This window comes from Eschscholzia californica, unplaced genomic scaffold (assembly GCF_041429995.1).
Source record: "Eschscholzia californica isolate CP2 unplaced genomic scaffold, dmEscCali1.0.p SCAF_4, whole genome shotgun sequence".
In the NCBI taxonomy this organism is placed as follows: domain Eukaryota; kingdom Viridiplantae; phylum Streptophyta; class Magnoliopsida; order Ranunculales; family Papaveraceae; genus Eschscholzia; species Eschscholzia californica.
Window position 1 is genome coordinate 57737124 of NW_028238461.1, and position 16682 is coordinate 57753805.

Here is a 16682-nt window from a genome sequence, read left to right on the forward strand (position 1 = left end):
TGCATCAACCATGTATAGATGTCACATTATAATACTATACGGAATGGTATATCTATGTTCCTATCATGTATTCGTGTCAATTTGACCGACTTGTAGGTCATCTTGTCACGGGTGTAAAAAAGGAAGAGAGAAAAAGATGGGTGCGGCATCCATCTCTTGGTGCCCCCGTACGGACTTGAAAAGGCGCCACCTCCTCCTTTGACTCCAAACCATTTTCTGCTCTAATCGATACAATCTTTCCCTAATCGATTAAAAACCCAGACGGAGATGAAAGAAAGAAGAAGGATAAAAACCCTTACAATCTCTCGGGGCATCAACCCAAGAAGAAAGTCTGAGCTTGCTTATGAAGATTTGATGCCCTTGCTTGAGAAAATTTGAGCTTGCATGTGATGGGTTTGATGCCCCGAGCTTGCAAGAGGGTTAATGACCTTGCTTGCTTATGAAGATACGAGCTTGCTTATGGATCTGAAACATGTTAGTGCCCTAGATTTTGAGTTCGAAGAGAGTTTGCTTTATGTCCTAGATTTCGAGACATTAAGCAAAGTCTTAGATTGATCAATTAAGAGCCAAAACAAGGCAGTCTGAGACACACTCGGACTGGTCCAAGGCCGAGCCCTTGATTTGACTTTCGGACTGAAAAAACGTGTCTGCAGATGTCGGAGATGAAACGAGATTGACTGGAGATTATCAGTATTTTTTTTTATTGAGAGAGTCAATCCGTATTGGGAGACGCAAAGAGCAATTTGGAGAAAAAGAAAAGAGAGAAAAAGATTAGACCCAGGAACCGGTTGAATCGTGACACCAGACTCGGTCTAATTACTACTAGTACTCCTCCGAGTAAACTTAATTAGTAATTAAAGATGCAACGTAGCTAGCTCGCTAGCGTAAGACTCACTCTGTTTATCAATTCTACGACTACTCTCTCTCTCTCTCTCTATCTATGATCTATCTTCCCCTCCTTTGGCTCCCAAATTAGTCAGGCAGGTTAATTAAGAAGAAGAATAAGAAAGAGTATGAAACCCTAGATAGGTTTTCAATCTCTCCATATATACTAGTACGTAGTCCTAACTAATTTTGATCTGATTACGAAAAGAAAATATCAATTTTGATCTCTTCCAATTTTGTTGTTCAGATTCAACTCCACCTTTGGTAACTAATGCTTACTGATTTCAGCGAGAGGAAGTTTTGGCAAGTGTTAAATACGTAAGTAAGTTGTGAATCGGTAGTAGTAGGTTAAAGAGAGAGAGAGAGAGAATCGGTAGGATCGGAGGAGGAAAGGGATCTGATAGAAGAAGAATGGATACTAGTGGTGGTAGTAGGAAGAAGAATGGTTTAGAAATGGTATTATTATTATTATTATTATTGGTATTAGTGGTGGTCTCAGATGGTGGATCTGATGATGATGATGATACAAGAAGAAGAATGGATCTGATGATGATACAAGAAGGAGAAGAAGAAGGACCTTCTCCTTCACCTAGCCCCCTTTCCAATACTACTACTCATCATCTCATACCGGTGAACCTTAATTCTAACAACAACAACAATTATCCTCCTCCTCCTCCTTCTCCTTTAACAACAATTAATTATTCTTCTTCTGAAGAACAACAAGAACAACAACAACATAGAATTGATGTTGAAAAGTGTTTGAAAGAAGACTCTTCTTCTTCTTCTTCCTCAACCAACAATTGCACCATTAATGCTAGTAGTATGATCATTGCTTGTCTTCTTCCTCCTCCAATTGCAAACACTCGTTCAAATCTAAATGCTGGTACATCCTCTGCTGCTCTATTTATTTACTCCAATTGCAAGTTACTTACAACATATTCTGCTTCCACAATCATAACACATTTCATTACTATGCTCTACCTACTAATTCAGACCTCATTTGGTGTTCATGGAAACTAATTTATACTACTACTACTACTACAATGTTGGTGTGGCTTATTCATTTCCCATACATACGACCAAATGGATACTGCCTGGCCATCATGTTGTCAGCTCTAAATAGTATAAATTGAATTCGAACATGCGGCACAAGAAGCGTCAATCAACATCATATGAATATCTCCCACTTAATCTACTTCCTTCTCTGCAGTCTCTCTTTTCCGTTGTTGCCTTCCTTACTCATTTAAACAATTTAATTAAAAGAAAGGAGTCGTGCGTCTTCTTTCTTACTTTACTTGCATAATGAGCTTGAAATTATATATATTTTTAAGATCCATTTTCAGTTTTATTTATCCCTTGTAGCAGGTCTGCAAGAAGAGTTTTACCTTCTGATTCAAAATGAAGGAGATATTGATCTGGATGTAACTATTACCTTTCCATCTTCTATTACAATGGACATTAAGGATATCCAAATACCGAAACACAGATCCAAAAAGGTCCTCTTCCATTATCTCTCAAATTTCCTTACCTTTTACTTCTTTGAGCTTCATGAGGTTGTCACTTTGGACTTGTTTGAAGTCCCTTGATCCAATCATCTCATCTGTTTGAGGTGGTTTAGTCAGTCCTCAACGGTGGCTAGTCGTATCCAAATCCAAAAAGGATACAATAGTAATCTGTGAGGAACTGTTTGTGAACTATAGTATGATAACTAAAAAGGATTGTTCATAGTTAATAACCAGCAAGTCTTAGAGTGCAACCTATATTAAATATGTGAGTCAGGTAGAATTTAACGTTAAGATAGAAAGAGAAAAGAAGTCTCCCCAATTGTGTTCCTAGACAGCCAAAAGACCCAAATTCCAGCGTTTAATGAGTCGGGGCGCAATTGAGTCTAACGAATATTGGCGTATTGATTAGCGTCAATTACTGCTTAAGCTCGCTTAGTCTTCACTCTTTATGCTGGTTCTGAAATTTAATTCAAGCCATGAGTTCCCTCTACTTACCTATAATATTTGTAGGTGGTGGACAACACCAACTTTGTGTGCTTATGATAATATGGTACTTTTGTTTGTTACAGGTCAATGTACTGGTAAACACCGCAAAACCTTCTTCAATAACATTAAACTCGGGAAGTGGGAAATGTACAATACAAACAGCGGTGGTTCCTAAATCTCAAGGCAACAACATTTTCTCGACGTTACCGCATATGCCTTCTTTTACGACTCTGGCGAGCCCCATCTATGGGGCCTACTTATTGTTTGTGATAGCCCTTATAGTTGGGGGTTCATGGGCTTGTTGCAAGTTTGGTAAGCGGGGTCAGCAGCATGGTAGAGGAGAAGGAGTGGCATATCAGGAGCTGGAAATGGGATCTTCCTCAAGCATCGTCAATGTGGAAACAGCAGATGGTTGGGACGAAGGATGGGATGATGAGTGGGATGAGGAGAGGGCAGTGAAGTCACCAGGAGGGGCGATGCAGACGGGTAATTTGTCAGCAAATGGTATGACTTCTAAGACTTCTAGAGATGAGTGGGGAAATGATTGGGATGACTAACCATTCTTTTTATCATGAAGAAGTAAACTGTAAATTGAAGAGAGTTGAATTTGAGACCAGAAATGATTGGGGATATACAAAAAAAAGATGATATTTTCTTTTTCTTTATATTGTGATTCAAAAATGACAGGGGAAGAAGATACAGGTGAATTTGAGACCAGGAGGGGATCAGGTTTTGTACTCTGGAAAAGCCAATGTTGAATTTGTAATATACTGGGATTTAATTTTATTGTATTTTTTCTCCCCGGGAAGGAAAAAGATGATGATGAATGGTTGGAGGGAAGGTTGAAGTTATTGATCAGGAAACAAAAGAGCCTCCTCCCATTTCAGTGCAGCTGACAGTCTCTCCTCTGCTATTGTAATCTTTGGGTATTTCAAATGCAACATTTTTTTTTTGTTGAAAGATTTCAAATGGCACATGATAAAGGAAAATGATATAGCAAGGGGAATTTTTAGACAGATTTGGGAGAGAATCTTAAAACAACCCAATGTGGTTGATTTATCAACTTTTTCTTGATTTGTATCTTAAATCAAGAGGAAATTCTTACCGGTGATTTGAAAAGTTTCTGTCCAAATATGTCTGGGATTTGCATTGCTACGTACTAGTATTTTTTACTGCTACGTACTGACATGGAACTTATCCCAATCAGGAGTTTATACTGTTTCATCGTACTACAACCATATGGTCCACTTGAATTAAAAAACAAATGATACTAACTCTAAAATTTGGAAACCTTTGTGGAAGCTCAGAATTCATCCTCGAATTCTTCTATTCCTCTGGAAGCTAGCTCATAACATCCTCCCTCTTAATACCCTCCTGAGTTGTTTTATGCCTCATATTAACAAACTCTGCCCCCTATGTCAAGAAGAAGATGAAACAACGATCCATCTTATTTTACAATGTAGAGTTACCAAAGCTATACTTGATAACTTCAATCTCAACCTCCCAAACAACACCGACATAAACTCTTTTAAGGATTGGTTCATGTTGTTACACAACCAGGATTCAGTCGAAAACCATCCTCAATCCCTAAACACGCTCGAAAAGCTGGCCACTATTCTCTGGTATGCTTGGAAACATAGGTGTGAAATCATATTTAGAAACGAAGAGCTAAACATTCCAAGAACTACCTCTACCATTAACAGTTTTATTCACTCCCAAACTGTCTCACTCACAACCTATCAACAAATCCCTCAAAGTACTCAAAATGCACTGGAACCCTCCTCCTCAGGGGATAGTAAAAATCAACTATGATGTGTGATGGGAAAAGTTGACTTTACATGCTTACATTGCTTTCGTTGTTCATGACTTTACAGGTAAACAACTCGCATCACTCTCCTCCCTCTCCAGCAGCCGATCAGTAGATGAAGGAGAAGGGAAGGCCTGCCTTGCTGGAATCAAATGGGCAGAAGATCATGGTTTTAAGCGAGTTATTTTGGAAGGAGATTCGATAAATGTCTCTAACTTTTTGAATCAGGCAAAGAACTCTACTCACTGGACTTCTAAGCATACCCTCAATGAAGTAAAGAGGAAGAAGGCTTCTTTTGATAATATCTCCTTTTGTTATGTAAATAGGAAGTCTAACAGCAAAGCACATAATCTTGCTGTAAACTCTAGGAAAAATGGCAAATGTACTATCTCTTGCTTTCCTATCTGTTTTAACTCTCAATGTAACATCTCTGGACAAGCTATTATTCTCTATCAATAGATGTTATTTTGTCTCAAAAAAAAAAAAATTCATTAAAACAGGGAGAGTCTCGATGCTTCTTTTCTCCCACAGCATCACATTGACATCTCCCAAGAAAAGAAGTATTTTTATACCATTCAAATATCAAGACAGACTTTGACCTCCCTCATCACTCCTCCTTGCTTCTTTCATCCATTTTCTTATTCCACTTCACGCCCCCCAATTTATTCTTTTTCTCTCTTCTTCTTTTATCATCAGATGCATCAGTAGTCTCTTGTTTCTTTTAAAAAAAAATAATCAAAGACAACAACATTGGTGAGGGAGGTCAAGGAGTAGTGTCAAATTTCTATACATATAGAATATAATTAGTTAGCACAATGAAGAAATAAATAAAACACTTATATATATGATATTAAAATCCCACATCTAAATTCGAATCCGGTGAATAGGAATCCCGCACTTAATGTCTTTGAGTACCAAAAGAGAAGATCCACTAATAAACTACTACAACACTACTGAAACCTACTCGATAAACTAAAACACCAAAAGAAACAAAAAAAAAAACACTTAGAACACTTAATCTTCTTCTCCTCCACCTGTGAACTTAATTAAAACAAACAGGAACCGGATTCCTCTTCCCCGGAAATACTCTTTAAATAGTATTATGTATATCCTCATCTCCAATTCCCCTATTATAATCTTGCTTGTATAGCTCAATCTCATTCCAACTCCTCTTGACCTTCTGAGGGGCATCTGATCAGCTCCAATATATTCACCACCTCTCCCATGTCTGGCCTGTTTGATGGAACTTGGGAAGTACATATCAGCCCCAATTTCATCACTGGTATTGCCTCCTCCGTCGGGAACTTCCCCTGCAGCCTTCCATCCACACATTCTTCTACCTTCCCTTCCTCTAATGCACCTCTCACCGTATCACACAGTACTACCACATCATCCTCCATGTATTCCACCGGAGGCTTCCCCGTCACCACTTCTAGGATCAACACCCCAAACCCATACACATCACACTTCTCTGTTATCTTCACTGTTTTGCACGCAAACTCCGGTGCCATGTATCCAAGTGCACTTTGTACCTTGCTGCTCAGAACATAGCGGTCTAGCATTGGGAGTAACCTCGCCAACCCAAAATCTCCAACTTTTGGCTCACCGTTGCTGTCTATCAGAACGTTACTCGATTTCAAGTTGTAGTGGATGATGTCCATCTGGTGCAAATGGGCTAAGCTTCTAGCAGTGCCAAGAATTATGTTGAACCTATCATGCCATGAGAGGATGTCTCCTCCTGGTCCTTCATGAAGCTGCTTATACAAACTCCCTCCAGAGACAAATTCGTAAATGAGGAGCTGTAACGATGGTGTCCAGTAATACCCTTCAAGTGCTACTAGATTATCATGCCTAATTTTTCCAAGCTTCTTAACTTCCCTCTCAAAATCTTCTTGGGACTTCACCAGACTTGAAACAGTTAACTTCTTTATGGCAACTGGGCGCCCGTCCCTAAGGACAGTCTTGTAAACAGCCCCAAATCCACCTCTCCCAAGTTCACAATCCTTATTTAGCAGTGCGTGGGCACCAGCGCTAAAGTCGGGATCACCTGAGAACATAACAAGCTTTCCAGAGTTTGCATCAGTAGTATGAGATCTGCTAAAGTCATCCTCACCTGATAATGACAGGCCCGCAGCAGCCCGAGATGCGGATCGAACATGGAGGTTCAGGAGAGTGACAGCAACTACACCAAGGGCAATAACGACAGCCGCACCAATCGCAATGAGAGCTGATATACTAAGAATGATCTTTTTGTGACGAGAGTTTGGTGGCAAAGAACCGGTGGTTGATGAGTCCGAAGATGAGTTTGGGTTGAGAACAATTGGTTTGGGAAGGACTCCTGGGCAAGAACGGTTAACTACAGATCCACATAAGGATGGATTACCAGCAACAGAGGAGGGGGTTATGGTGTTAAAGAAACCGCCAGCAGGTAGTTCACCTTGGAGGTGATTGTGCGAGACGTTGAAGGACACCAGGTGCGCGAGATTGGCGAGCTGCTTTGGTAAGCTTCCCGTTATGTTGTTTAGAGACAAGTCCACAGATTCGAGGTGGGCGAGGTTAGCTATCGTTGCAGGGATTGGCCCTATGAGTTTGTTCTGTGCCAAGATCCTAGCAATCCAAAGACAAAGAGAAATAAGTAATCAATTTTCAACACATAAAACTACTAGGTAACAAGCAGGAACACGCATGAATTAAAAACAATATGTTTACTTCAAGACAAGAGATCTGTTTGGTGATGTACTTAGATAGGCAGGAGATATGATATAATAGAGTCCACAGTTGGACCCGAAACGAACACAAAACAAAAGTACCAAATCGTAAAAGCATAACAGCAACAACTTCAAAAAGTTAACGAAAGTATAACTGATGAACCATTGAATGCAAATTTGGCAAAGACAATAGCAATGATCGGTATCAAGAGGGAAAGATTAGCACTCACAGAATTGTAAGAGATGAACACTTCCCAATCTCAGTAGGAATTTTACCGGATAAGGAATTCTTCTCTAACCTTAGTTCCCTTAAAGAAACCACACCTCCAATTTCAGAAGGGACGCTTCCACTTAGTTGGTTTTCACTGAAATTGATAACACCAACCTCCTTGAGCTCACCAAGACTCACTGGCACAGTACCAACCAGAGAGTTCCCAGATAAGTCCAATAGCTGCAAATTGTTTAAAATCCCGATGTCCGGTGAAATTTCACCTGAAAATTCGTTGTCAGACAAATCTAATACTTTAAGCTTTTGATACGAGGTTTCCATTGATGGGCTGGGTGTTTCTATTTTGCCGTTTAGGCTGTTCCCGTAAAGAATAAGCCTCTGTAAGCCTAGTCCAAAAATCCAAGCAGGAAGGGTACCTGTCAATGAATTTTGGCTAAAATCCAACTCGGAGAGGTTTTTGCAGCTGACCAGCGAATCAGGCAACCCGCCATTAAACTTGTTTTGAGATAAATTCAATGCCTTCAGTGTCTGGAGCTGTCCCACTGAATCTGGAATCCTACCAATGAAGGAATTCTTGGAGAGATCCAAAGTTTGGAGGCTAGTCATTTCTCCAATCCATGTTGGAACTTCACTGGCTAATTGGTTTCCATGTAAGTTCAGAGAGCTGCACATAGAAAGCTTCCGCATTGAATCTGGAAGGCTCCCTGATAGAGAATTATCGCTGAAATCGATCACTTTCAAAAGTGAACAATCCCCAATCTCGTTAGGCACTAGGCCAGTAAACCGATTCTTTCTTAAATTAATTGCTCTTAGATTATACAAACTGCTTATCCCTATAGGAATCTCACCCTCGAGAAAATTATCTGATAGATCTAGAGATCGAAGACCATTTAGAGACCCGATACCAGAAGGCAACGGACCTGATAATTGATTGGAGGAGAAGTTAAGAGCTGCAAGAGTGGAACATGAGGTCAGGGTCTGTGGAATTTGTCCGGAAAGCTTATTGTTGGCAAAAGAAACAGCTCTTAGATAACCACATTTGGTGAAAAGGTCGTCGGGTATGGATCCAGAGAGAGCATTCCCACTGAGGTCCAAAACACGGAGGTTGTCGAGGCTTGAAAGGGAGGGGTTTATAGTGCCAGTGAAATTGTTGTTTGAGAGAGACAATCTGCGTAGGAATTGGAGTCTGAGAAGACCTCGGCCAATCTTTCCAGAAAGGGACAATCCATCTAGAAGAAGCTCAGAAACACGGTTATTTCTAGGGTTGCATCTAACAAAAGACCAATGGCAAGGAGTATCATCATCTTCATTCCAAGAAGACAAGATAGATTTAGGATCAACTAGTTCGGCTTTGAAGACAATCAACCCTAAGACGTCGTCACTGAGAGGTGGTGGATCATAAGAGGAGGATCTGGCTAATAATAGTGGGAGTAGAAGAACCCAGAAAAGACCAAGCAATTTTAAGCTCATATCGTTCGTTCGTTCGTTTTAAATGAGAGAGAGAGAGAGAGAGAGAGAGAGAGAGAGAGACTGAGAGTAATTTTAGGCTTTCACTCTTTTTTCCAGGAGAAATAGCAAACTGTGAGTGAAGGAGGGGAGACTTACTCAGCTGGCTCTCTCTGTCTTTCAACTGTAATTTTAACTAGTTAAAGTTTAGGGGTTTGAGTTGAAAGAGAGCAGATTGTGGCAACAAGAAATGGTAAAGTAAGAAGAAGCCCTAAAAAGAAAGTGATTAGTAGCAAAAGCATAATACATAGAAGAGGGAGGAGGGATTAATAAGAAGGCATTTTGTTGTGACCTAGAAGTAGTAGTGGTAGTGTAGATCTTAAAATGGAGGAGGATGATCTTCTTGTTGGTAGTCAGTTTGGCCGAAAGCAACCGACCGGAGGAGCTCCAAGAACAACAACAACAGTAAAGACAGATTTAAGAGAGAGAGAGAGAGAGAGAGAGATCGAACCGTTAAAACAACCAACAGGAGTCGCCGGAAAACGCCATGAGGCCGTTTGAACAACAGATATGGAAGAAGTACACCACCATTAAAGAAAGAGAGATTGAACCTCACTCACTCTTAGTAGTATTACTTTCTCTTTCTTTTAGAGAGAGAGAGAGTAATAAAGTAGGGGTGGGGGGTTGTGGTGGCATTGATACAGCGAAAATCAGGTAGATTTGCTCCCCCCCAGTACCCACTGCTACTCTTTATTGCACTTAGTGGTGGTGGTGGTGCTAAAGTACACGGTTTTCAAAATGGAATCCCACTTGGATGGACGTCTACGTGTCATGTGGGTTCCTCATTGCTTCTTTTAAAACGGGTCCCATTACCAACGTTGGACTCCCCCTTTTTAATTAATTAAGGTGACTCCTTCGTTACTGCATACAATTTTGTTGAGGGGCATACATACATGACTTCCCTCTACAACATATCATCTATGTCTAGTAAGTACTAATTTTGTGTATTTTCTTCTCCCACAACAATGAGACAGGATAAAAGGTATTGTGTGAGCTGTGCTTCGACCGAATAACTCCAAAAAAAAAAAAATTAAAGAAATGGTTGTAAGGATAAAAATTAGCGAGTAATCTCTAAATATGTAAAATTAAGTTGTTCTATGTAGTAGTAGTGTTCTATTTGGGCCAAATCATATTGATCAAAATATGTGTACCCCAACGCCAAAATTGGATGCCCTTAGACACCCCAATTAAACTAAATATAATCGTTAGTTGTGCAACAGTCAACCCCACTATTAGGAGGGGGAGGACCCGAGGAGTTTTGAGTAAAAAAGAGACATGTCTTCCTTCCTGTTTTCTTTTACAACAAGGAGAATGATGTTTTCTTTCTCACGCATTTCATTCTTCAGCAACCAAATCATTACAAACAATTGACACCATGAGTTTTGGTAAAATGGTTTAGGCCTCAGTCCACTCCACCCATTATATACCGGGAAGGTATAACCAATGTTTTATACAGTACACCATGAGTTCTATGATCTCAAACGTTTCTAATGGTGCAACCTTAGCTATTGAAGATAAATTTGAAAGTTATATCTCAATCCTTGAGAACGAGTGTAGGAAATATAATCTCAATCATTAGAGATAAGTTTGAAAATTGTCATCTTAACTATTGAAGAAGATGATATATTTTGAAGACGATATTCTCCTCGGTTATTATATAGATTGATTTTAATTGGTTGTGTTTTTTCTAGAGAAACAGAATGATATGGAAAGGATAGAGAGAAAGATCGATGACAAAATTTGTCTCTATCGGCGACACTGACTGAAGGACAGAAGTCCATAGGTCAGGGCATCGCTTACGCAAATATTTTAAATACAAACTTCTCAAAATAATATTTAAAAGTGATGGACTGATTTATAAATATGGTGGGAGTGAATGTAGCGGCAGCTGCATCAGTCAGTCAGGATGGGTACTATAGGGAGGGAGGAATCAATACACACATGACAAGGGCACAGAGCCATAACTTGATCTGCACATCTTTGCCAGCATAGCCCGTGCCGAAATCCCCGTGCTCGGATTCAGGAGCACAGTATCTACCATGGTTGATGCATTGAGTTTTGCACTGTCTGCTCAAGATAAAATGTATAGTGCAGTATGAACTGAGTCTAACCCTTTTGCTGTAGTATCTGAGCTGCTCCTTTGAAGTCTTTGACAAATTCAATCTGAGTGTCACCCTTAGGTCCGCACTCATCATTGCTGTTTGTCCAGAACTCATACTCGACACGGTCTTCAGGATGGTGAATAATAGTAGATGAGCATAAAGGACTTGGGAGAAACAAAAGACATTAAATAATAAATGGAAAACAAGAGTCTCAATGCTCCATTTTTACATTGCATCTCTCCAGAAATATTATTTCTATTCCATTCAAACATCAAAACTAGACCTTCCCAACCCTTTGCTTTTTTCATCATTTTTCTACTCTACTGCAAACCCCCGAAATTATTCTTTTCCATCATTTTTCTTCTTTTGGCTTCAAGTTCACTCTATTGTTTCTTTAAACTAATCAGAGACAACAAAGCTGGTGGTGAGTCCGAAGATGAGTTTTGGTTGAGAACAATTGGTTTAGGATGGACTCCTGGGCAAGAACAGTTAACTACAGATCCACATAAGGATGGATTACCAGCGATCGAGGAGGGGGTTATGGTGTTAAAGAAACCGCTGTAGGGGACGATATTTGGGAGACAATATCTAGATAAGATTTATAATAGATTTAGACATATAGTAATATATTTAACTATATTAAAATTTAGAGATGTACGGGCTTCTAGCCCGTACAGAGCTCCTTCAACTCTTACAACTTGCTTTATGAGTTCTTCAATTCAATCTCCAATTTGCTTCTCTTGTGCTTCCTATATATCTTACCTCTATTTATACTAAAGATAGAGCATACTAGTAAAGACTAGAAAATTCCACATTGGGACTTACAAAGAGTTAATGTGATTTTTAGACTAATCTTTTTAGTCAAACTTCTCTAGACTATTTTTCTCTAGATATTTCTACTCTAGAAAAGACTCCATCCAAATACTTCTCCCAATACAAAGAGTTACATAGGAAATTACAAATTACTAATTTCCAACACCCCTTCTTAATTTGTAATTTTTATCGAGTCCTTGAATTTTTGAAAATTCTTGTAGCACCATTTTCTGTATTAATCTTCTTTGGTTGATGGTTTCTCCTTCCGGTTTCATTTCAGACCAAAAATATTAACTCAATATTGTTTGCATTTGCTCGCTGTAGCTGGAAGCATATTTTTAAATGAGCAACGAGACTTTTGCAGTATCTTACTTGGGAAATTCTTGAAAGAAATATGAATCACTATTTTTCTCCATAATCTTCATAAAAAGAATTAATATCCCACTTTTCGTTTCCCAACTGGTGTGCTCAAACGACAACTTTGGTCGTATTTTCATGCAGATGCTTTGCTTTTTTTTTTTTTGTTGATACGAGCTTGATCAATTTTAGATTCAGAGGCTCTTCACAACCTATTGAACTTGATCACTTGGATTCAGAGGTTCTGGATTTAATTGCTATAACTCAACCCTGCTTTTTGGGTCTTCTTTTTGTTGATATTTTTTTGCTAATTTTTCTGTCTCTCCTTCTTAAGAGATTCTCTCATTCACACCACCAGGTGGACAACCCCTTTCTTTGGGTACTCACTTTTTTCCTTGCTCTCTCTTTGTTTCTTTTTCCTTCTTTGTGGGAATACCGTACATTAAGTTTTTTGTTTGCCAATAGTGAGGAATTCATCGCCTTTTTTTTCGTTGCATTTTCCTCCTTTTTTCTTCCTTTCTAATATGGAGATACACCAACACCCATATTTCAATTTCCAATTAACCTTGGATGAATATTTGTGTAGGACTCAACATTGAACCTTCGGCTCAGATACCACTTGTAGGGGACGATATTTGGGAGACAATATCTAGATAAGATTTATAATAGATTTAGACATATAGTAATATATTTAACTATATTAAAATTTAGAGATGTACGGGCTTCTAGCCCGTACAGAGCTCCTTCAACTCTTACAACTTGCTTTATGAGTTCTTCAATTCAATCTCCAATTTGCTTCTCTTGTGCTTCCTATATATCTTACCTCTATTTATACTAAAGATAGAGCATACTAGTAAAGACTAGAAAATTCCACATTGGGACTTACAAAGAGTTAATGTGATTTTTAGACTAATCTTTTTAGTCAAACTTCTCTAGACTATTTTTCTCTAGATATTTCTACTCTAGAAAAGACTTCATCCAAATACTTCTCCCAATACAAAGAGTTACATAGGAAATTACAAATTACTAATTTCCAACAACCGCCAGCAGGCAGTTCACCTTGGAGGTGATTGTGCGAGACATTGAAAGACACCAAGTGCGCTAGATTGGCGAGCTGCTTTGGTAAGCTTCCACTTATGTTGTTTAGAGAGAAGCCCACTGTTTCGAGGATGGCGAGGTTTGCTATGGTTGCAGGGATTGGCCCTGCGAGTTTGTTCAGTGACAAGATCCTAGCGATCCAAAGACAAACAGAAATAGGTAATCAGTTTTCAACACATAAAACTACTAGGTAGCAAGCAGGAACACATAGAACATGAACAAATATATGTTGACTTTAAGACAAGAGATATGAAATAATAAAGTCCACATTTGGATCATAAATGAATAGGAAACATAATTCTTAGAAGAGAAAAAGAGAGATGGATCGAACCTTTATGAACGAAAAGAAAGGAGTCGCGAGAAGAAAAAAAAAAGGCAAGAAGTTGTTTCAACTACAGTGGTACAAATTTGGTGGGGGCATGATATTGATGGATCTCTCCCACTCTCTTGTCCCGGACATTAAAGAGCTACCACTCACTACATCATCCTTCATTACTCTCTCTACTCACTGCTTTCTTCTCTTTTCTTTCTTTCTTTCTTTCTCAGTAGGAAGGTAGGTTCACTGCTCCCTCCTCCTTTTATTCAGGGTACACAAAATGGAATACCCTACTTGGAAATTGGATTGGATGTCACCTTTTTTTTTTAGTTGAACTGACTGGATGTCACCTTAAAAAAAAAAAAAAAAAAAGAAAAAAAATTGGGTGTCTGCGTTGCATGTGGGTTCCGCATTGCTTTCTTAACTGGGTCCCATTCGCAATATTGTTGAAAGTCCCTTAGAGCATCCCCAATGGTTAGCACCAAAAAAAACACCAAAAAGGAATCTTCACCAAATTTTTTGGTGTTTTCAAAATGGGGAACCCAAAGGCAAAACACTAAAAGTCTCACCAAATCACTATTCATCACACCAAATTTCATTTTTACCATTTTTTAACACTAATTTTTTTATAAAATAAATTTAATTAGTTGAAATTACAAGACTTAAACTACAAATTAAACTAATACGACATTTCGACTGTTGTACTCCGGTTGCGTGTTTTTTTCCTATTTGCGTCTCGTTAAACGAATTCATTAAATGTGGTCATTTTGACCGTTGTACTCCGGTTGCGTGTTTTTTCCCTCTCAACCCAAGGTGTATGTCTTTTTTAATCAACCCAGACACTATGTCTTGTCCCCTCAAGTCTGCAAAAGTTGTCTTGTCCAGTCAACCCTGCAAAAGTAGCCTTGTCCGCTCAACCCAGAGTATCTTATTGAACCCTCCCCTATAAAAGTGTTGTGGCATGGAGAGGTTGTTGCAGAGTATTAGTTAGAGATTATAAATATACCTTGTTGCTCGAGCGTTCCCATTGAGTAAAGATGTCTGGTTCATCGTCGTCTTTTTGCTTGATCTGTAATCGTTCCGGTCATTCCATGAGCGAGTGTGGATGGAGTTGGTGTTATTGTCCGAACGATTGTCATGATTACCTAACCTTGAGTTATGCAGACGGAGTTAGTGGAAGAGGTGGTTATCTTCACTGCAAAAAGTGCAACTATTTTGACTGGGTTTCAGACTATATCGATCGTTTGTTAAAGGTTAGTTTATTAGGTTACGATTGTGGTTATATGTATACATAAATTTTATTCCCAGTGTAACATAACAAATATGTTCAATTTATTCAGGAGGTGGCTGAAACACCATGCCCTGTTTGCGATGAGGTTGGACACGATCATAATACATGTCCGGGAGTCGAGCCTAAAGACGAACCTCCAACGTATTATTCGGGGGAGAGCGATTCCGATTAATATTTGGGATCCCAATGTTTTATTACGAATATTAGAATTCTCTAAAAAGTGTAATTATGTATGTTATTTCTATGGAACGACATCTACTTTGATTCATGGAGTACTTTTTTTTTATTGAAATGTCTCCGAAAACCCGGAGTACACAAAATCGATAACGGTAGAAATGAAAATCATGATAGTCCGATTATGTGTTATTAAGGGTATAAATAAAAATATTTAAGGTAATTTTTTTTTTCGAATATTTAGATTAAATGTTTAATTTTGATTTTAGTGTAATTTAATTAATAATTAAAAATTTTATCGGACCAAACACAAAAAAAAAACATCAAAAAGGGACCAAAAAATTAAACAAGAAACAAAAAAACACCAAACATTAAAGAAAAAACAAAAAGAAAGACTAATAATTAAATAAGAAACAAAAAAAGGGGCCAAATAATTATTAAATAGACCCCTGGCCCACCTCTCACCATTTTAGTGAGAGGGAACAGTTACTGTTCACGGCACAGCAGATTTTTGGCAATCTGCTGTGCCGTTGGGTGGAGAATTTTCAGGAGATCACCAGAATTTGGTGATCTCCTGATCCGTTGGGGATGCTCTTAGGACTACTTAATTAAATGGTTCGGAGAAGTGGCAATGGTTGTTAATTACTACTAGTAATAAGAGTCGAGTAAAAAACTGGCATGCCTTTCTTTTTTAAGGAAATTAATCATATCGTTGTGCTCACGCTAGGGTTTGCATTTGGGGAACCAAATCATCACCAAAGTTCAGTCGACTATTTGTCTGGAGGAAGAGTATGATGATATGGAACAGGAGGGAGAATGTGGGTGCTGTTAGCTGTGTCTTACCTTAGACCCCTGGCCCCTGACCGAGCATTCATGGCACTAGAATTTGATAAACATTAGAATTTTTCAATGAAATAAATCACAAGTAGTTTGTGCGAAATATGACACACTCGGCCCCTGCAGCAGCAGCAGCAGCAGCAGCAGATAGGAGTAATTGTCTTTCTTGAAGGAAGGATGTGAATGACTTCTTCCTCTTCCAAACTTCTTTCAAGGAAGCATGTGAATGCCAGCCATCCAAGCAAGCCTCCAACAAGAAAATGCCAAACCTACAGTTAAAAACATAAACCCCAACATATTGGTATATATATATATATATATGTATTTGTTACTACACTTTTTAGGAGATTCATTATTTTAAGGAGTTTCCACCTGACCTCTGGGGTAACTAAAACTATAGTTCTCTGATCATACACATTTATACATTTTTTATGACCAATTAAACTGCCATAAATGTGAATACATTCCCTTCACCTCAATACATTCCCCTAACACCATTGCAGAATCTAAAATGTTAGAGAACAAGAAATACTAGACAACAACTTTGTGAATTGCGTGATTCGTGTTT

The 16682-nt window shown here is 38.7% G+C and overlaps 2 protein-coding genes across 7 annotated transcripts; one reads left to right on the forward strand and one right to left on the reverse strand.

Moving 5' to 3' along the window:
- The first annotated feature begins 264 nt into the window (after positions 1–264).
- Positions 265–3892, forward strand: LOC147546825 (uncharacterized). 5 transcript variants are annotated; one of them, XM_086673471.1, is made up of 4 exons: positions 792–1054; positions 1174–1768; positions 2251–2381; positions 2960–3892. In XM_086673471.1, the coding sequence occupies exons 2-4, from the start codon at positions 1297–1299 to the stop codon at positions 3431–3433; spliced, it is 1077 nt and encodes a 358-aa protein (XP_086529597.1). In that variant the 5' UTR covers positions 792–1054; positions 1174–1296; the 3' UTR covers positions 3434–3892. The 5 variants fall into 5 exon arrangements, with proteins under 5 accessions (XP_086529596.1, XP_086529593.1, XP_086529597.1 ...); XM_086673468.1 differs by having other exon boundaries at positions 803–1054; positions 1133–1768; positions 2248–2381; XM_086673469.1 differs by having other exon boundaries at positions 803–1054; positions 2248–2381.
- Positions 3893–5507: 1615 nt separating this feature from the next.
- Positions 5508–9934, reverse strand: LOC147546826 (Leucine-rich repeat protein kinase family protein). 2 transcript variants are annotated; one of them, XM_086673466.1, is made up of 3 exons: positions 8037–9934; positions 7622–7883; positions 5508–7290 (listed from the first exon to the last, which is right to left on the reverse strand). In XM_086673466.1, the coding sequence occupies exons 1-3, from the start codon at positions 9088–9090 to the stop codon at positions 5841–5843; spliced, it is 2766 nt and encodes a 921-aa protein (XP_086529592.1). In that variant the 5' UTR covers positions 9091–9934; the 3' UTR covers positions 5508–5840. The 2 variants fall into 2 exon arrangements, with proteins under 2 accessions (XP_086529592.1, XP_086529591.1); XM_086673465.1 differs by having other exon boundaries at positions 7622–9892.
- Positions 9935–16682: the final 6748 nt, after the last annotated feature.